At 42.3% G+C, this 21,237-nt stretch overlaps 2 protein-coding genes across 2 annotated transcripts in view; both read left to right on the top strand.

Moving 5' to 3' along the window:
* LOC148105817 (protein NLRC3-like) overlaps nt 1-21,237 on the top strand; it is a 261,895-nt gene that overhangs the window by 200,739 nt on the left and 39,919 nt on the right. The window lies entirely within an intron of this gene.
* On the top strand, nt 6,031-15,216 carry LOC148105819 (protein NLRC3-like). Its single transcript, XM_087830761.1, has 6 exons — nt 6,031-6,148; nt 9,511-9,584; nt 9,697-9,810; nt 13,138-13,214; nt 13,331-14,674; nt 14,741-15,216. The coding sequence occupies exons 1-6, from the start codon at nt 6,068-6,070 to the stop codon at nt 15,214-15,216; spliced, it is 2,166 nt and encodes a 721-aa protein (XP_087686887.1). The 5' UTR covers nt 6,031-6,067.

Here is a 21,237-nt window from a genome sequence, read left to right as displayed (position 1 = left end):
GAAAACTGAGATTACAATATCAATCAAGATAATTATAATTATGGTTTTTGCTGTAATTAAACAGTCATGCGGAAATGTGTCAACCACAGAACTTTAGAGGCCTTTTGTTCAATTATGTGTGGACTGTTTCTTTAGTCTCATACACAAATTGTTCTCAGTGTCTATGAGACTGATGAAATATCCATGTGTGCTGAAAGAGACTGTGCTGGTCTGACCCCCTCAACCGAGGTATTGTGGGTAATGAAAGAGCAGATAGGTTGGCTAAAGCAGCTGTTAAAAAAGTAGACATAGATGTGTAGATACCATTGTTGAAATCTGAGGGAAAAGAATAGTTTGGACACAAAGTAAGAACTTCTGGAGAATGGCATGGGATAATGGAACAAAAGGGAGACATGGGGTACAAAACACAATAGAAGTTAAGAGGAGTAGTGGGTTAAATAGGCAGCAGGAGAATACAAACAGGTCATTGCTTTCTGAATGGTTCTCTTTTTATGATGGGGAAACATCCGACTGGGTTATGTGATGGTGTAATGCTATGGAGACGGTTGAACATGTGGTTATTAGTTGCAGGAAGTATAGAAGTCAAAGGAGAGTGTTGAGGGTAGGAACTGGTGGTGAAATGAAACTTACGTTTGAAAAAGTGGTTAATCAGTTAAGTCATGATGAGGTGAAAGGAGTGGTTTTTCATTTTTGAGAAATACTGATGTCATCAAGAGGATCTGAGGATCTGGAAGAGAAGTAAGAGTAAAAGCCAGGAGATGGCAGTAGTGCAACATCTTTGGATGCAAGCTGCTGTTAAAAATGACAGAAGAAGAAGTTTGCTTGATCATTCCTCAGCTCATCTGTGTGAAGCTGAGTGTAAAGAGGCTCCTGCTGTTAGAGAAACACTCTGACTGTTTAACAGAGTCAGACATGTTCAGACTGAATTTCAGTCAGAAACTCAGCATCACATTGATGAAGCTGCAGATTAATTGTGGTTAATTTCTGATTAATTTCTTTGATACCAGCTGAAATTTAAATGTAATTTAAAAGAAGGATTCAAGGTTATTGGGTTTTTTGAACCCAAAGATATCACATGAACGTATATGAATTGTATGATATGTCTCTTCTATTTTTCCATCCATCCGTTCGCTTCCACATCTCCTTTTCAGGGTCGTGGGGGGTGCTGGAGCTGTCATCTTCTTCTTCTATTTTTCTATGATCATATTTTGATGTTGATTGTGGTTGGTTTTATTTGTTTCTTCTGCAGTTGTAGTGTTTTAATATTTAGACGTTTGAATTCCTGTTTCATGCACAATACATTTGTAACTTTTAATTTTTTCTGTTTTTGTGTCTTGCAAATAAACCTTTAAAGTGATTGAAATGATGTTATGTATTTATTTTTGGCCTATATCTACGGTGGCCCGGAGAGGCCAAACAGACTGCAACTTAAGAAAACACCAGCAATAAAAAAAAATGCTGCAAAAGCACAAAAAACACAATTGAAATAGGAAAAAAGAAAACACAAATTCAAAAAACATAAACACAAATAGGAAAAAAAAAAACAGAAGTGTTTCTGGGGAGACAATAGTAATTAGTAATAAATAGAGCCAGTGTGACTAAGTGGAGCTTGTGAGAGTGAGTGGATTGAAGAAAGTGAGGGACTCAGATGTGTCAGTTGGTTTGTCTTTGTTTTTGAGTGTGGAGGAGAGTTAGATTGGGTTGGTTTTAAAGCTAAGTTAAGAATATTCTGAATTTCAATTCAATTTTATTTATATAGCACCAAATCACAACAACAGTCGCCTCAAGGCGCTTTATATTGTACAGTTTAATTTCCAAAACTTGCATATGATCTTCAGTTTGCAGCTGGACTATCACATAGCAGCTGGAGCAGTCTCACATGGAGGCCAGTCCACTGCTGCCACCTGTGGCCAAGTGCCATAGCCTACTACTAGATGAACTTGTGACACACATCTGCAGTAGATGCTGAGTGGCTGCTCTTACACCTGGAGCATCCAAATCGACCCACAAACACGTTGAAAGATGCAATGCCATCAATGTGGATTGTCAAGACTGAGAGACCTCTTCCCTTTGACCCCTCCCCAAACCCTCAAACCCTCCTACCCACCTCGACATACAAACTCTGTGTGGCTTCACGTGTTCTGTTGATGTTTACATGATCGAAATAACTTGAACACAAACACAAACAAACAAAGAGGAAGACCGCACCGGAAGGAAAAAACTACAAGTCCCAGCATCCTCTGTGTTTAGGGAGCATTAGTGAAAGTGAAAGTATTGAGCCTCCGTTCAGAGCAGCAGGTGGAGGAAGGTGGAGCTGAGGCAGGTGAGTGTTAACATGAATATGTTTCTTCTTATGACATAAAATAATTCCACGCTGTTCGTGTCTGTGGGTGAAATGTGAGGCCGGTCGGCTCCTCTGAGCGCTGGTTTCCTGTAAGTAGAGAGGAAGTGAGTTTAGCTGAGCCTCCGTTTAGTGTGAGAGAGCAGGAGGAGAGTGAGAGCTGTGCTGAGGCAGGGTGAGTGTTAACACCGCTCTGACATTACTGTGTCTCTGTGGCGGGAACAACAGGCTCCGTCAGTGGAGGCAAAAATAATCAGACTTTGGTTTTTCAAAGGAAACAACTTTATGTCGGAAGTTCCCGCACGCTCATTGGATAACGATGTGTCAATCTCGAGCTATTAGCCAATGAGCGTGCGGATTCACAGAAACACCCGCCTTTATCACGGGACTTTTTAAAAACTACAATGGCGACAGAAACTCCGTGAGTGGAGTTCAGGGTGACGTTATGAAACTGTGACGCAGTTTTTGGATGGTTGGCTTCAAATGATCCGTCGGTTTGAAAAGTAAAAACAATTTAAAAACAGGTGAAGCTGATGCAGGGTGAGTGTTAACACCAGGACTTTAGAGGGAAGAAGAGTCACAGCTCAGCATGTTGTTGTTGTTGTTCAATCGGGGGAAGACATCTGAATCATTGCAGGGGGAATGGCTTTCACAACTTTAATGAATTTACTCTGAGTACATGATATGCCATAATTATCTATGAATTTGTTATATGTTAACACATTTCCATCATTGTCTAAAAGGTGTAAAACCGTCCAAATTCCATGATCCATCCAATCCTTCTAAAAGATGGATTTTCTTTTATCGTATACATCTGTTGTTCCAAATCGAATTTGTATGTGGAGAAAAAATATGCTTGTATATCATTTTCCAGTACTGGAGAACCTGTTTGTGAAAATTGGATAATTTAATTTGGAAATTTCAAAGTCGCACTTTATAAGAAATTCAATGCCACCCAGCTTCTCCAAAATTACTTTGGGGAAATAAAACCAAATGCCGTTTGAATTATTTATGAAAGACATTTAAAGAATTATTTAATGGTGTATTTAATTCATTCATTTTGGCACAGTTGATTCCTTCAGGTCTCACCATAAATTTATTTTATCTGTCAACCTCACCCATCAAACCCAGGGGGCGGGGTTGACGCTGATCGAGTCAGAACCATTGCTTTGGCCTGGTGGCCATTGTTTTTAGAAGGCGTTACTGCACACCAACAACTGCCATGTGGAAACTAACAGAACTGAACTTTGAAAAACCTGTTTGTGTCTCACCATAATACCGTTTTAAAAATTTTTAGCCAAGAATGTAGCGGTTTGTCTGGTCGGTTTGTCAAGATACAGCTTCTTTGCAAAAGTGTTTCGATGATTTTGGAGATGTCTGCCCAGTCTCACAGCAAAGCGTGGGATAGACCCGCTCGCCTCGCAAGCAGTCGAGCTGTTATTACCACCGACAAAGCGCAGGCCCCGGTACACAGCTGTAATAACCCCCGCTGTACACTGACTTCATTTACTGAGGTTATATTTATCGAGTTTTTATCTCCTGATGTTCGTATGTGTCATACGTGTTCCAGTCGCCAATTCTGAATTATAACTAACATTAAAAACATGTTTAAGGAGGAGAGAGAGCAAAAAAATTCGATTAACATCTGATGTTTGGGTTCTTGTTCAATAATCAGCGTGACCTGATAAACGCATAAAAGAGATAACGTTGGTGTTTCCGTCATGTAGTAACTGTTAGGTTTAACTGTACAAAGGTGGTTCGACACTACGAAACACATACAGACTTCATGATGTTCGCCTCATTTTTTTATTGTGAATATTAATCATGAGGGTAAACGGCCCTGTACACCACGGAGCGAGGTCAGCATGTCCACGATATCTTCAGCTCTCTGAGTTAACCCATCAAACGAATCTAAAGGTCATCTACGAATAATTCACGGGTCATATCAATATGATTTTACAGAAAATCATCCTTTTTACTGCCAACTATTCCAGATACCATCAAATGTTAAAGGAAAATATCAGGATGAGTGTCTGTGAGCTGAGAAGGACGTGAAGCGAGCAGTTTATCCCAGAGCTGAAGCTGCTCTGTGTGCAGAGATGAGCTCAGATTCCTGCTGTGATTGATCAACAGTCACAGAAATGTAGACTTGTAGTTATTACTGCAGTGTGGTCACAGCAGATACTGATAAACATGTATTATGAGGATGGATGATCAAGTTTCTCACTCTCTCCTTTAAATCTCAGTTTTTTTCTTCTTCACAGTTTATCTGTTAATTTATTCATGAATAACACTGAAAGAATTTCTGTTATATTTCCCCTTGAACATCACCTTATTAGGGCGGCATTAGGAAATAGCCCCCCTCCAAAGAATGAATAAATGAATGATGATAATAATAAAATGATTAAAAAGCAGAGCTCAGAGTGGTAGAATGGTCAAACATGGATCCACGGGTGGTTCAACTGCATTTGGTGACGTGACTAAAGCAAATCTTTCAAATAATCCCACCATCAACGGGATGTTGTCTCCTTTACTACGGTTACTTTACTTGGTCACCGTGTGAATTTCTTTGAAATGAACCAAATTCTTTTATTTGTTGGTTGTTGCATATTTAACCTCTACAGTCAGGAAAGGAGGAGATGAGGCCTCAACAATGTTGGGTTGTAGCTGTGGTTCAGGTTAGAGTGAGTGTCCATGGAATAAATGTAAGTCAGTGAACTGGAAACATGACTGTGTTCAAACTTTTTTTTTCCTTTTTATAATGAGTCTAATCAAAGGTGGACAGAAGTATCTCCACTTTTTTTTTAAGTTTAACTTACAGTTGTTGGTTTCAGTGTTTAGTCTCATTCACACACTCCCTCAGACTCTTCACACACACTGATTTGCTGACATAAACACACTCCTGTGTGCTTTCTTGGCTTCACACACACACTGAGGACCATCTGCAGACTGTGAGCTCCGTCTTCTTTGTCTTTGGAGCCGAACTCTGACAAAGTTAGAAACAAAACTTTCTCCAGCGTGTGAACTTTCCTCCTAGACTCAGTCTGAGCAGTCAGACCACATATTTCTAAAGCAGCACATGAAGGTGTGGCTCACACACACACAGGTGAAGGAAACAGCTGCAGTATTAAAAACTGCTTCACTGTCTACAAATATATGAACTGAATGTTTCTTTCAGGCTGTAAAAACCTTATTTATCCTCCATTACAGTCCTGCATTCAGAGGATTACTTCTGTTATATTAGTACATGTATTTTATTCTGATGAACACATGAAACTCTGAGCTGGATTGAATCCATTGAATCAGAGTCCAGGACTCAGACTAAACACACTGAATGTGTCCTGAGCTCGGCCGCTGTTCCACAGTAACTGCTGTCAGAGTCACTGTTACTGAGTTAGCTTAGCTAGCAGAGCAGCTAGCAGTTAGAGTATGAACTCTGTAAGCAGTCAGCTCGGTCCTGGACATTGTTACTGACATAAAGCTGCTCTCTGCAGCCATGTTTGACCTGCTGCTTTGTAGGACTACAGTAATGGAGGATTTGGAGGCTGAACTCGGCTCTGTGACACTTTTTGTAGTGAACTGATGAAAGCTGCGTCTCAGATGGATGTTAGTCCAACACATCAGACACGACCTCTGCAGCTCTCAGTTGATGTGCACATGAATGATTTGTGTTTCCTCTGCAGGTGAAGGTAGAAAGTGTGTGTGAGCTGATGTGAATTGAGCAGCATGGATCAGTGTGAGGACAGAGAGGAGGGAGTCCCTCCCTCTAAAAGCACTCTGTGTGGGGAACATGAGAGCCAGACCAAAGCTCAGAGGTGAGATGACCATCTCTAACTGTCCATGACTCTTCTCCATGTCACAGCTCAGCACTCACATCACTGCTCCATCATTATTCACAGGAACCAGCCTGGACCTCCACCCAGAAGTGCGTCCTATGAAAGTAACTCAGTCAAAGATGTCCTTAAGAGATTTGAGCAAAGACAGTCAGCTGAGAAAAGGTAAGCTAACACCAATAATATCAACTGATATGTGATGAGAATTTTACTGAAGATTTATAACTTTTTCAGGATCCATCAGAGACTCAAACCTGGACCTCCACCCAGCTCTGTGTCCTGTTTTTTTGTGATTTGATGTTTCCTGGTTTCTAAAATGCATCTCTGTAGCAGAGCAGTGTCTCCAAGGACACACAGGCTCAGCTGTAACTGTCAGTTTATCTGGTTTTAAGACACATTTGGACACAATTGGCTGTTTTTAACTATGTATTTTAATCAGAGGTGTAAATTTAGACCTCACACATCTGGATCCTAAACTATGATAGAAACAGCTGCTAGCAGTGGGTAGTTTGACTTTGATACTCTGCTCTAGAAAGCAAACAAAGGTTTGTGCAGCTCCTCTTCAGAAAAGTGTTCAGAGAGCAGCTGCTGTATTAGACAAAGGCTCGTCGTGTGAGCCCAGATGTGTGTAACAGCTGGATGAAGGAGAACTATCACAGTCACGTCTCCATCCCGCCTTTATTAATGAACTTCCTGTTGCTTGCAGATGACAGGAACACAAAGTGTTTGTGCCACGTGATGCTGCAGGATTTGTTAACATGTCCATGATGGTAACATCTCCTCGTCTAACTGCAAACACATGAGCGCTCCTAACGGCAGCTATCACAGCCACACAGGCAGACTGTGTCTCACTGTTGCATTCAGGGACATTTGTTTTCCTGTAAAAAGCTGAACTCTAATCTAAGAGGACTGTTACTGACAGGAAACAGCTGCATTATCTGCAGTCTGTGTGATCACAGCTGCTTCAATCACTTTATCAGAGAATTGATCATTGAATAAAACATGTTTGTGTCTGCAGAGGTCAGAGGTCACAGTCTGCAGGATCCAGCTGTTCGTCTATAAGGAGTGACTGGTCCATACATCACCCTCCACACTTTAGTGATGAACCTGGACCAACGAGGTCAGAGACCTGTGATGACTCCTTTACATGTTTGTGTTTTCCTGGATAAATATGACCAAAGATTCATTAAAAACATAAAAATATTAGACTTTGTCCTGTAGCGCTGTGTGGCAGGCAGGATTGGACCCAAACACAACAGGATGAAGTCAAAGAGGCAGCTTTATTTCAGCTGTGAACATGCAAACAGCAGAAATAAGAAAACATAACTGTAGGTTTGCAGTGAATGAAGCCTCAGCTCGACGCTCCACTTTGTCCCTCTTTTCCTTCTCCAAACAGCCACATCAGGAGTCTTTGATGGAGTTTTAAAATATTTCATTACAAATGTCCAAAGATGGGTTCAGGATACCTGAATCCACAATTATTAAAGCTAAAATAGTTCACAGGGTTTGGACTTTGTTAGGTGACGAGAGAACATCAAAGTGTTTTTATCTTTAAACAGTATTTCTATCACTTCAGTTGCTCTCACAGCCCTGTTTGTTATTTTACCAGAGCTCTTATGTTTAACTCAGTGCTCCCACCAAACACCTTGGAGGACACATTAGTGTGATTTAGATTTCATTGGTGTAAACACCAGTCACACAAGCTAACCCATGGAGGCAGCAGCAGGCTTTGTGTTTGGTAAAGTCTGTTGGCTTAAACTAAGAGAGTTTAGTTTGTTAGCACAAAGAGCTGTCAGCTAAAGCCCCGAATGCACTTTGAATACAGATGAACTGAGAAAAACACTTTAAATACAGCAAACAGTCAAACTGACAACATCTTTTTCTGCTGATCATCCACAGCAGTACATTTACCATTCATGCTAGCAGCAGGCTATGACTGTCCACTCAGCACCAACACAGGTAGGAGTGAGCAGTGATGAAGCAGGACTGTGGGCAAGTTTGAGCTACAATCCTATTGGCTTCTCAGTTTCTCCAAAGAAAAGGGGAAAAATTCTTGGTGTTGTGAAGATGTGAGTTGGTCTTGTTGTCGTGGGGCTGGAAGGATGCTGGCAGTGAGAGGCTTTTCATACAGTGTTCAGTAACAGAATGAGAAGAAAGCCACTGCACATGAAACAAGGTGCTCGTAGTTAGGGCTGGGCGATATATCGAGTTTTTTAAAAATATCGATATATTTTTATACGAGATATAAGATGTGACAACATCGTTTATATCGATATAGTCTATGTTATGTTAGAATTATAGTTGTGGAGCCGCAAGTTTGCCTCTCTTTCATCCACTTTTGTCTCTACGCAACGTTACTCGACCTCGCCTCTCTCCTTCAGTGAACACAACTCCTCCTCCCCCATCGCTTCACCTGCAGGCAACGACAAGATGGACACGGCAAATCTCCGTTAACGAGTTACTCCGCATCGCCCCGTGCATGGGGCTGGACGGCGTCAACGCGTTAACTAGCTAACCACGCTAATGAGCTAACCGCGCTAACGCCATGCAGCCCAGAGGGACTGCACAGCCTAGAATCCTTTCATTTTCTCAAAAGTTGACAGCGCGCCTTATGTATGAATTCTGGTTGTGCTTGATGACCGCGAACCGATTTTATGTGGTACACGGCGCTCAGCAATCTGTCAAAAAATGTATTAGTACGACTTTGGTAAGCTACGGTGCTGCACCGCTTGATGGATTGTCGGAGCATTACAGCTACCGAGGAGCCTCGCATAGTAATACGCACTGTGCTTCAACGTAATATTACCGTATTGTGTGTATAAGGACCATAAATAGCACCTGAAGCAGATTTCAAACTCCAGGCTGTCAGTCAAGCAGTAGAAGTTGGGAACAGAGCAGCTGTGAAATCTGTCTATGTTATTATGCTCAGCGTCTGTTAGTTTACATTTTGACTGCACAATTGTGAGATTTTTGTTATGCACAAAAACAACATAGTTTTCTTTTATTTATGGAGCATTATTATTTAATAAATGCTCATAATTTATTTTTGAGTAGTTTTTTTAATTTACATCTATGCTGTATGTTAATAAAAGTGCCCGTGTGACATCTGGGACACAGCTTTGACTAAGAACTCTCTTTTTGTTCTTACTTTATGGCTTTAAAAAAAAAATATCGAGATATATATCTTATATCGCCATCCAGCTAAAAAATATCGAGATATGAATTTTGGGTCATATCGCCCAGCACTACTCGTAGTGTTTGTTTACGGTGTTTGTGCCACAATGTCAGATCAGTTGTAGATTCACATGCAGACTTGTCCAGTGAAACCAATGCAAGTACTGCAGTACAGAGCAAAGACTAAGCAAGGGTGTTATTGTAAACTTTAACAAAAGACTGTTATGTGACAAAGAGTAAGTACATTATTTTTATGAGTTTCAGATTGTTCATCGTGTCTTTAATTTAATATTTCCAGTTTTTCCTTCCTATCTCATGAAGCTGTTATATTTATTGTTTTTCTTTTAGGATCAATAAGAGGCCAGAATCTCCTGGACCTGAACCCAGCTGTGTTTCCTTAAAGAGCAACGTGTCGAAGGATTTTTATATAGACTTTAAAGGATGTTCTTCTGCTGCTGAGAGGTAATGTGTGTCTAGATGTTGTTCCTGACTCTGTGTTTCTGAATAAATCCTCATGTTTAATATCAGCTCAGCTCTTTTTCACACACATTTCTATGTTGGTATGTGAAGCGGTGTGTGTTGGAGTGTTTCCACAAACACAGCAGTCAGAGTGGAAAGAGTGGATGTTGTAGGAGGTGTTTGTGTAGTGAAGAGGCTGAGTGTCTGTAGGACTCCAGCTGCTCCAGCAGGTGTCTCCTTTGTGCTTTGCTTCAAACACAGTGTAGGGAGGAGCTTCCACTCAGGTGTTTCAGGTGTTGCTGGATGGAGGAGGACAAATCGTTTTTCCCTTCAGTGACACTTCAGCAGCTCAATGTTCTGGGGAGATGTTTGTCTTTGTGAAGGTTTATGGATTATTGTTCTTACTTTGGTTAAACTGAGCAATACATTTTCCATCTAACATTTAAAGTAAATTTCCAGGTGAAAAAAAAGATCTGCAGCTGCAGCCTCTGTGATGTTTCAGTCTGAAAGTAACAAATTCAACCAGAGTTCAAACAAAGGCTTAATATATGTGTGTATTTGATATAATGCCAACAAGTACAAATAGGTGTTCTTACAGGTCTTAATCACAGAGGTCTGATAAGTCTGGTGACTGTCACAGTCAGCAATTTTGCTGCCTTTTATTTTATATTGGCCTTTTTAAAGCCCTTCAAATGCTCCCACATTCATACAGAGCTTTTAATAGCAAACTCCTTTACAGTCCTTCTCCTCTCACACACGATCACACGACTGATTTGTCTGCAGCAGCTGTGTTACTGCTAGAATTTTATTATGTGTGTAATCTCCTCATATTGTTCCTGTGGTTTAGTTTGACTTCCTTCTGCAAACTCAGCTGCCCTGTTGCTGATACACGTCTCCATGAATATGATTGATCAGATGCTGCCAACACCATGTGTTTCATGTGAACGCTCAGCTGAAACCCTGGGTTGACTTATCGAGTTAATAACAAGCTTCACGTGACTGTGAATGCTAAAGTGAATCCAGATAAAGGAAAGAGACCTGCTAATGTTGGACTCACTTCTTAGTGTAGATCCCAGGAGGAAGTTCAACATAGCCAGCCATTCTTTGTGCTAGCTCGACCAAACCTGAGACCACAGTGCAGGATAATGATTATCATCTGTCTCTGTCAAGGACATTTAAAATCCACAAATAACAAAAATAATTATATTTGATCATTAAAATATGTTTTCACTTAAAAAAGCATGAGCACACTGGTGGATTACAGAAACATGAAAACTCGTTAACAGTAAAGTTAATTTAGGCGTAAACAAAGTGTCAAACATACTTAAGTAGAAGGACTGATGTTTGTGTTAAAATACCTTCTTAAAGCTGAAATACTGATTCAAGTTTCTCCAAAGGTTGATTCTGTTCATCTGGACGTAGCGTTTTGTGGGAGAAACGTTTTGTCTCTCATCCTTCAGTCTCAGCTGACTTCAGGTTTCAACCTTATAAACAGTACATTTGCATAATGACTGAAACCAGCCCACTGAAGGAACAATGGGCTGGGAGGTCAGTTCCTTAATCTTAATTATGGAAATTCTCATGACCATTGATCAACAACCACTGATCAATGGTCATGAGTACCATTCACAGAGAGTTGGGGAATGGCTGCAATCACAGCATTGTAAGATGGTGACAGATGTACCCTTAGGCCCCCTCCTCGATTCAGAGAGGGTCTTTCCCTTTTCACATAAATGGCCTCCTTGACTCCGCCCTAAAACCAGCGTTCCTCCCTGTCCAGGATGTGTACATCCTCATCATTGAAAAAGTGTCCACTGGCCTGTAGGTGTAAATAGACTGCAGAGTCCTGGCCTGACGAGGTAGCTCTTCTGTGTTGTTCTTCTGTGAGGTTGTTTGGTTTCCCCGATGTATAAATCCTGGCAATCCTCCTGCACTTAACAGCGTACACTATGCTACTCTGTTTGTGTCGGGGGACCCGATCCTTGGGGTGGACCAGTTTTTGGTGCAGCGTGTTTTGGGGTTTAAAAGCCACAGAGACCCGGTGTTTAGAAAAAATGCATCTCAACTGTTCCGATACTCCTGACACATACGGGATCACTACAGGTTTTCTCTTGGGCAGCGATTGTCCTTCTCACCTGGATCGGCTGGAGCTTTCTTTAGGTGCCTTTCCAGCTTTGACAAAAGTCCAGCTGGGTTAATGTAACCACATTTACACAACGTCCAGATGAACAGAATAAACTTTTGGAGATTTACTTTCCTGGATGATTGAGAATGCATCAAGACGTTCCTCCTAAAGTGTTGTTCAGTGTTGTGACAGTCAGCTGCTTCAGCTGCTGCTAGGATGGGCTGTGGCAAAGAGAACAGAGAAAATCAAAATCAGAGTTTTTCTCTGAATTAACAGCAAGGAAACAACAATATATTCTACATGGTGAAACTGATGGTTTCTGGTGTTTGGGTGTGTTTTTCTGTATTTATGTAGATAAAGTGTAAACTCAGATGAATTATACCATCAAATGTTAAAGGAAAATATCAGGATGAGTGTCTGTGAGCTGAGAAGGACGTGAAGCGAGCAGTTTATCTCAGAGCTGAAGCTGCTCTGTGTGCAGAGATGAGCTCAGATTCCTGCTGTGATTGATCAACAGTCACAGAAATGTAGACTTGTAGTTATTACTGCAGTATGGTCACAGCAGATACTGATAAACATGTATTATGAGGATGGATGATCAAGTTTCTCACTCTCTCCTTTAAATCTCAGTTTTTTTCTTCTTCACAGTTTATCTGTTAATTTATTCATGAATAACACTGAAAGAGTTTCTGTTATATTTCCCCTTGAACATCACCTTATTAGGGCGGCATTAGGAAATAGCCCCCCTCCAAAGAATCAATAAATGAATGATGATAATAATAAAATGATTACAAAGCAGAGCTCAGAGTGGTAGAATGGTCAAACATGGATCCACGGGTGGTTCAACTGCATTTGGTGACGTGACTAAAGTAAATCTTTCAAATAATCCCACCATCAACGGGATGTTGTCTCCTTTACTACAGTTACTTTACTTGGTCACCGTGTGAATTTCTTTGAAATGAACCAAATTTTTTTATTTGTTGGTTGTTGCATATTTAACCTCTACAGTCAGGAAAGGAGGAGATGAGGCCTCAACAATGTTGGGTTGTAGCTGTGGTTCAGGTTAGAGTGAGTGTCAATGGAATAAATGTAAGTCAGTGAACTGGAAACATGACTGTGTTCAAACTTTTTCTTCCTTTTTATAATGAGTCTAATCAAAGGTGTACAGAAGTATCTCCACTTTCACTTTTCTGTGTCACCATCAGAGCTTCTGCACAGTGTGGAGAAAGATCCAGAAGCAGAGCTGGACTGCAGACAGCCAGTCAGAGCAGCTGTGTACAAAGTAAGACTGAACATCTGTCTGCTGATGGACTCATTTCTGAAAACTGGACTTCTTGTGTTGTTCAGACATTGAAGAGTTTTCTTTCTCTTTAGTCTCATTGTTTTTCTTTCCTTCAGCAGATGTTGGTCTGCAGGAGGTTTTAGATGAACATAAGATCAGTCTGAGGAGGAGATGTGAACGTGTGACTGAAGGAAGTGATGAAACAGGAAGTAGAACCCTCCTCAACAGGATCTACACTGAGCTCTACATCACAGAGGGACAGAGTGAAGAGGTTCATACCCAACATGAGGTGAGGCAGCTGGAGACAGCTTCCAAGATGGACGCCCTCCATGACGCTCCAATCAGGTGCCAGGACATCTTTAAAGCCTTACCTGACCAACAGAGACCCATCAGAGTGGTTCTGACCAACGGCGTGGCTGGTGTTGGAAAAACCTTCTCAGTGCAGAAGTTCACTCTGGACTGGGCAGAGGGCTTGGAGAACCAACATGTCAGTGTGGTGGTTCTGCTTTCATTCAGGGAGCTGAACCTGATCAGAGATGAGCAGTACAGTCTTCTGGAGCTGCTCCATGTTTTCCATCCAACATTACAGAAGGTCACAGCAGAGAAGCTGGCTGTCTCTCAGCTTTTGTTCATCTTTGACGGCCTGGATGAAAGCAGACTTTCATTGGATTTCACCAACAGGAAGCTGCTGTCTGATGTCACACAGAAGTCATCAGTCAGCCAGCTGCTGACAAACCTCATCCTGGGGAATCTGCTTCCCTTCGCTCTGGTCTGGATAACTTCCCGACCTGCAGCAGCCAATCAGATCCCTCCTACATGTGTTGACAGGCTAACAGAAGTACGAGGCTTCACTGACGCCCAGAAGGAGCAGTACTTCAGGAGGAGATTCAGTGATGAAGAGCTGTCCAGCAGAATCATCTCCCACATGAAGACATCCAGGAGCCTCCACATCATGTGTAGTATCCCAGTCTTCTGCTGGATCACTGCTACAGTTCTGGAGCACATGTTGACTACAGAGCAGAGAGGAGAGCTGCCCAAGACTCTGACTGACATGTACTCACACTTCCTGCTGGTTCAGACAAAGAGGAAGAAGAACAAGTACCGTGAGGGACATGAGACGAGTCAACAGGAGCTGACGGAGGCTGACAGGGAAGTTCTTCTGAAGCTGGGGAGGCTGGCGTTTGAACATCTGGAGAAAGGAAACATCATGTTCTACCAAGAAGACCTGGAGCAGTGTGGTCTGGATGTGACAGAGGCCTCGGTGTACTCAGGAGTTTGTACAGAGATCTTCAAAAGAGAGTGTGTGATCTTCCAGAAACCAGTCTACTGCTTTGTTCATCTGAGCATTCAGGAGTTTCTGGCTGCTGTCTACATGTTCCGCTGTTTCACCAACACGAAGACTGGGGTGGTGGAGGACTTCCTGGGGAAAGACTGGAATGATGACAGTGATGACGATGACAGTGATGACGATGACAGTGATGATGATGACAGTGATGACGATGACAGTGATGACGATGATGATGCAGGCAACTCTTTTCTTGATGTTTTCCTGAAGAGAGTCATGAGAAAATCCCTCCAGAGTAAAAATTGCCACCTGGACCTGTTTGTTCGCTTCCTTCATGGCCTCTGTCTGGAGTCCAACCAGAGACTCTTAGTAGGTCTGCTGGGTCAGACAGAGATCAGTCCAGGAACCATCCAGAGAGTCATCAAAAACCTGAAGAAGATGAACAGTTATGAAATCTCTCCTGACAGAAGCATCAACATCTTCCACTGTCTGATGGAGATGAACCACCTCTCATTATTTCAGGAGATCCAAAAGTTCCTGAAGTCAGAGAACAGATCAGAGAAGAAACTCTCTCAGATCCAGTGCTCAGCTCTGGCCTTCATGCTGCAGATGTCAGAGGAGGTTCTGGATGAGTTGGACCTGCAGAAGTACAACACATCAGAGCAGGGACAACAGAGACTGATTCCAGCTGTGAGGAACTGCAGAAAGGCTCGGTGAGTCCAGATGTGATCATTAACATCATTGATCAGTGTAGGTTAGTAGTTTAATTTTGAAAATAAAATCAGATTGCAACCACAAAGTGTTTGTGTCCGTACGCTGCAACCTTCCACACCATTCCTTTATTGTACAGACTCAGCAGCAGCTCCATGGATCCCAAATCCTAGAGTGGAAAACAGATTTGAAGTGTGTCACATCCATGCAGTCACAGCTGTTTCCACCATGTTTCCACTGATATTAATCCTGTTCAATGACACGTTTCATATCAGTGAATATGTTCTTTAGGACGTCCACTGACATGTTTAAGTGTCCTGCTGGAAATCACTCAAATCATCCATGAAATCCATGAAAAATCCTTTTAGTGTTTCTAACTTCACCCTCTGTCCTCTCTCTCCTCCATCCTGAAAGCTTCTTTCACTGATAATCACACAAACATCGTATTCAGCTACAAAATAACACAATAATATCATCTGATGATCATTATTATAAGAGCAGGATCCATATTTGATATCAGAGTAACACACTGATGGTTATGTGCAGTCATCATCAGTGACTGTGGGTCAAACAGAAGCTCTCTGATTGGTTGCTGACCTTGGTCACCTGTCCACTCTCACCTGTTTGTGTTTGCTCTCTCTTTGCTGTCTCCATCCTCTCTCTCCTTTCTCTCCCTCTCTGTCTTTGTACCGTCACTCAGGTCCAATGGAAACAGTGACATTTACAAACCAATCAAAGACAAACTGATCCATGTCAGGTTATAACAATATTCAAAGTGAATACAGGCTGCTGCTGGACACAGACAGGTAACATCATTTTGAGTTGCTCTCACATGGATCTGGACTCATAAACACTGAAGCCCTGAACAGGAATACAAATCATTTTCTGCCAACTAGCGACACACCAGCAGATAATGGCTCAGAAAGCTAAAATGAGCCAATCATTTCTGTGTTTAGTTCGCCTGAAATCAGATGTGATATCAGCAGCTCTGAGTTCATTCATCATTATTGTCCAGTGATGAGATTTCTGCTCCGTTTGGTAACAGTCAGCAGGTTTTTCCTGCGTGTGGACGTGAACAGTTGTACCTGACAGCAGGTAGCAAACAGAGATCATCTTTCCAGCTGGAACTCTTCACTGAGCTGAACTCATTCAAAATGTTCTGGATTCAAAACAGGAAACAGTCCAAATGTGTGTCTTCACTCTGACTCTGGATCAGATCTCAGTGACAGACTGTGGACATTATGGAAGCCTAAATGTGACACCATCTTCCTCCTTCATCTGCAGATTGAAGCCAAACAAAGACTCTCATTAAAAGTCTGCAGGTCTGAGAGAGACTCAATCGTTGTGTCATGTCAAACACAGTAAGAGGAGCTGAAGCACAGATGTGAAGAGCAGATTCATCAGATTATGACCTCACTCTGTTTTGTCTCCATATACATTCAGTCTGTGTTTATAATGCAGATTTTCTGCTTTTATAATAACACATTTTATATTTTCTATCATCACAGACTGACTCAGTGTGGACTCTCAGAGTCTCACTGTGAAGTTGTGGCCTCAGCTCTGAAGTCCAACCCCTCCCATCTGACAGAGCTGGACATGAGTGAAAACTGGGTTCAGGATTCAGGTGTGAAGCTTCTGTGTGCTGGACTGGAGAGTCCAAACTGTCGACTGGAGACTCTGAGGTGAGTTCACTGACTGCGGCTGTTGTTGTTTTTCTATATTTCAGGTCTTTGATTGATGTTTGAAACTTTCTTTAGTTCCTAAATGTTCAGGATGTTTCTGAAGACAAATGTGAAGAAGTTTGAGTGCTTTCAGAAATGTTGTCTTTCCAAACGACTGAACAACAGTTTTTCCTTTTGGCTCCAAACAGAAGTGACAGACTTGAGCAGGGTTCATTTAAAGGCTGACAGAAGCGGAGTGGTGACGGGGAGATGTTTGACAGGACAGTGTTTCAGCCTCCACAGGTTCATGTTGTGCTCCATCAGTCAGTGAAGATGAAGTCAGTGCTGATGAGGCTGTAGAGTGTGTGAGGGATGTGAATGAGGATGATGAAGATCTGATGATAGCAGATAAAAACAGGCTGCAGAGACTTTGAGCCATACAGGGCACACCGTGTTTGTACAGAACAGCTGAAATCGTTATGGAGGCCTCACTGGAATATGGAAGCATCACAGTACAGCTTCAGTGAAGCATTAAAGTCTCTGATATGAGATGAAAAATGAAGCAGCCAGAGCTTTTTCATGAGTGGAAATCCACTGTGACTGTGAGCTGCTGCTACAGCCTCCAGATTAGCCAGCAGCTCATCCTGCTCAACATTTTCTCACCAACTTTAATGGAAGTGTGATGTTTTCAGCTGGAGTGATGGTCAGGGTGGCCTCCCTCTCCTCTTCTTCTCCTCTTCCTCTTTCATTTGTAAAGCCACTTCTGCTGCTTTCATTCATTTGGAAGTCCTGTAGCTGAGTTTGGGAGAGACTAACAGCCTCGGCAGCAGAGGGGAGAAAGGCTGTAACACCACCACTTTACTCTGTTCTACCTGTCATATCATTTTATCAGGAAACAAATATGCTCATGTTTTTACTGTGTTTGTCTTGAAGATGTAAGAAGATCACATGGTGCTTTTTATTATTGTGTTGGTTTGTTTCCTGTCTCTTGGATGGAGCCCAGCTGTGCGTGGCCCCTGGGCCTGTGGTCAGAGTGTGTGCTGGATAATCCGGCCCAGGATGAGGCCAAACTGACATGGGATGAAATGTCTGTCACATAATTGAGCTTAGTGTAGTTTCATTTCTGCACAATTTAAAAACAACCAAAACTTTGTTCTATCTTTTCTATGTTATACTGTAGACTTTCTTTGATACTGTGTCCAAAAGGAGCAGCTTTTACTTTGAAGGGGAGCCGTCTCTGTTTCCTCTTCAGGTTGGATGATGGAAGCAAATTAGTGTGTGATGTTCTCTCAGTGTTGCACTTTGTAGACGGTCCCTGACCACTGGTCTCACAGCCAGCTGCACATAGAGACCAGTGTTGTTAGTCCAGGTCAGAAGGTGACTTGTTGGAATGAAAATGAGCTTGTAGTTTGTCTGCTTTAATAATGTGACTGGAAAAAGGTGTTGGACTTCAAATATGTCCATTTCTTTCACACTTCACCTTTAAAAGTGAAACCTTGTGGTTCCTGGAAGGAAAAACACAACTTTTTCAAGTCTTTGTCCTGTTTTTATGATAAATGTACGACTTTAATGTGAAACATTCAGAGTTTTTTCTATTGTTGTGTTTGTTTGAAGCTGCTTCCTGTTGGCTTCAACTGTTTGGAGTTTCCATTTTCTAAACTTCTACATTCTGAACCTTCTTCAGCTGTGAACAGATGATGAAACACTGAATGATTTCAAGCTCACACTTTGTCTAATAAACTTACATCTTTCATTCTTTATACAGATTGATGAACTGTGGTTTGTCAGAGATCAGCTGTGATTATCTGGCAGCAGCGCTGAAGTCCAACCCCTCCCATCTGAGAGTGCTGGACCTGAGTAATGAGTACTCCTGGTCTTCAACTAACAACAACAACCTGCAGGATTCAGGAGTGAAGCATCTGTGTGGTTTCCTGGAGAGTCCAGGATGTGGACTTGAAACTCTGAGGTCAGTCAGCATGTTTTAGTTGTGCTGAGATGAATATGATGTGAAAGTTGTGCTGACACTAAACTGCAGTCCAACACAAACATACACACATCATCCAAAACACAGTCCAACATCCAAATCTCCTCCACTGCCAGCATGAATGATGGGAAAGAGAAGGAGGAACACTCTGACATTCAGAGTTAGAATGAGTTTCATAAAGCAGACTGTGAAGATCAAAGCTGCATTAGAAAGCTTACATGAATGAATGAGTGGACAGAAGTGGACAGAGATCATCTGAAGCATTTCAAATTCTTTAAATCAGCACATTGCTCTTTATTCTTTATCAACTCTGCTAGTTTCTCTCAGTTTTCTGTGGAATGAAGCTAACAGCAGGCTAATAAGATGCTGACCAATAGGTTTCTATTAAAGGTTGTAATTTGTATATGAAAAAGTGCTTTGGCTCAGCAGGGATCAGCTTACAGGTAGAATACAGCTGCTGGGTGGGATTAGCATGTCATAGCTATCTACCAAACTGCAAACTGGGGAATTTCAGGCCATCTATGAATCATTTTTGCTAACTGTTTATTCAGCTTAGGCTCACAGGGCTGCAGCCTGTGCCCTAGCTGTCATAGGGAAAGAGGCGTGGTCCACCTGCACAGGTGAGCAGTCCATCACAGGGCCAACAGAGAGAGACAGAGAAGCACTCTCTCACATCCACACCTACAGCCAATTTAGAAGCACCAATGAACCTAAGCAGCATTTCATTGGACTGTGGAGAACATCCAACCTCCACAGAAAGGCCAACAAGCTTCAGCCTACAACCTTCTTGCTTTAAGGCACTAGTGCTAACCACTTTTCCCCATTTCAGCCCAAATCCTGCATCTTCCTGTTTCTGACTCCAGGCCAGCTCCACTAACACTTTCTCATCAGACACTGCCACCTAGTGGAGGAAGTCTTAGTTCCATTTGAAGCTTCAGATTCCAGTTAGTTCATTTACAAAGAGGTGGAGGTGGTGGGGCCACAGCACCATCATCACTGAGTGGCATAGGACACTTAACCTTTGTTTCCATATGCTGGGAACTTCCTGTTGTTCCAAGGAGTACTGGAAAATGTGTGAAAATCTCCCAGTCAGTTCCTCACAGCACACTTCAATCATTTCCCTCCCACAGCATCAGGACCAGGGCTTTTTCTCTCTTTGGTCCCACTAAGAGATTTCCACACAAACTCCTCATCAGTGGGACGCTCAGAGCTACCAGCCCTTTGATGATGAAACACTGAATGATTTCAACCACTTTGTCTAATAAACTTACATCTTTCATTCTTTATACAGATTGAGTTTCTGTGGTTTGTCAGAGATCAGCTGTGATTATCTGGCAGCAGCACTGAAGTCCAACCCCTCCCATCTGAGACAGCTGAACCTGAGACTAAACTACCTGAAGGATCCAGATGTGAAGCATCTGTCTCATCTTAAGGAGAGTCCAGACTACAGACTGGAGACTCTGGAGTAAGTACAGTGATGGAGTGAGTGGGTGGTGCTGTCAGCAGTATTGTACTAAACACAGTCAGTATGAAACAAAGATCCAGTGTTTCCTCTAAATCTGCAGCTTCTCAGTGAAGCTGTGAGAGGAGAATGGTGACAGGCTTCAGGATTGGACACAAACACTTCCTATTTCTGACCTTTATGGTCACCATGGTAACGGCTGACACTCTCTGGTCAACAGCCAATCAGCTCTCTGAACAAAGCAGCACGCAGACCAATGACTGCATTCATTTCCAAGTTTAAAGCAGTGAAGAACACAGTCTGTAGGTGAGGAAGAATTTAGTGAGAGCAGATGTTTGGATGGAATTCCTCCAGTTAACAGCTGGAACCGTCCATCTGGATTGTTGGGCTTGTTGTTGGGGTTCCTACAGAGCTCAGAGTGGACACACCAAGGTTCTTCTAATGAATGAAAGTCCAAACTCAAACTAGGAGTGAAAAACATTTTCATCAACTTCAATAAAAATCCAAAGATTAGAAAAAGTGAATGTTACGCCCCTAATCTAGGCGTGTAGAGACGCACATAAGGTTGGAGGAGAGAGAGAGACAAATACCCGCCCTGGTTCCCAAGCCAAACATCCGAAACAGTTGTGAGTAAAAAAAAGGTGATCCAGGCCATACTGGACTTTCCTGCCCCTCGGACTAGGCGTGAGCTCCATCGTTTTCTCGGCACGGTGGGCTACTACCGGGGTTTCTGTAAAAATTTTGCGGAAGTGGTCGCACCCCTCACTAGCCTCACTAGTTGTTGACACCTTTTGTGTGGTCATCTGCGTGTCAGGGTGCGTTCCAGGCTGTTAAGACTCTCCTGTGCAGTGCACCAGTGCTGGCTGCCCCTGATTTTGCACGCCCTTTTAAACTAGAGGTGGATGCTAGTGCAAACGGAG

This window comes from Neolamprologus brichardi, chromosome 3 (genome assembly GCF_056152115.1).
Source record: "Neolamprologus brichardi isolate AB-2024 chromosome 3, ASM5615211v1, whole genome shotgun sequence".
NCBI classification, from domain to species: domain Eukaryota; kingdom Metazoa; phylum Chordata; class Actinopteri; order Cichliformes; family Cichlidae; genus Neolamprologus; species Neolamprologus brichardi.
This window is presented reverse-complemented; position numbering and strand designations above follow the sequence as displayed.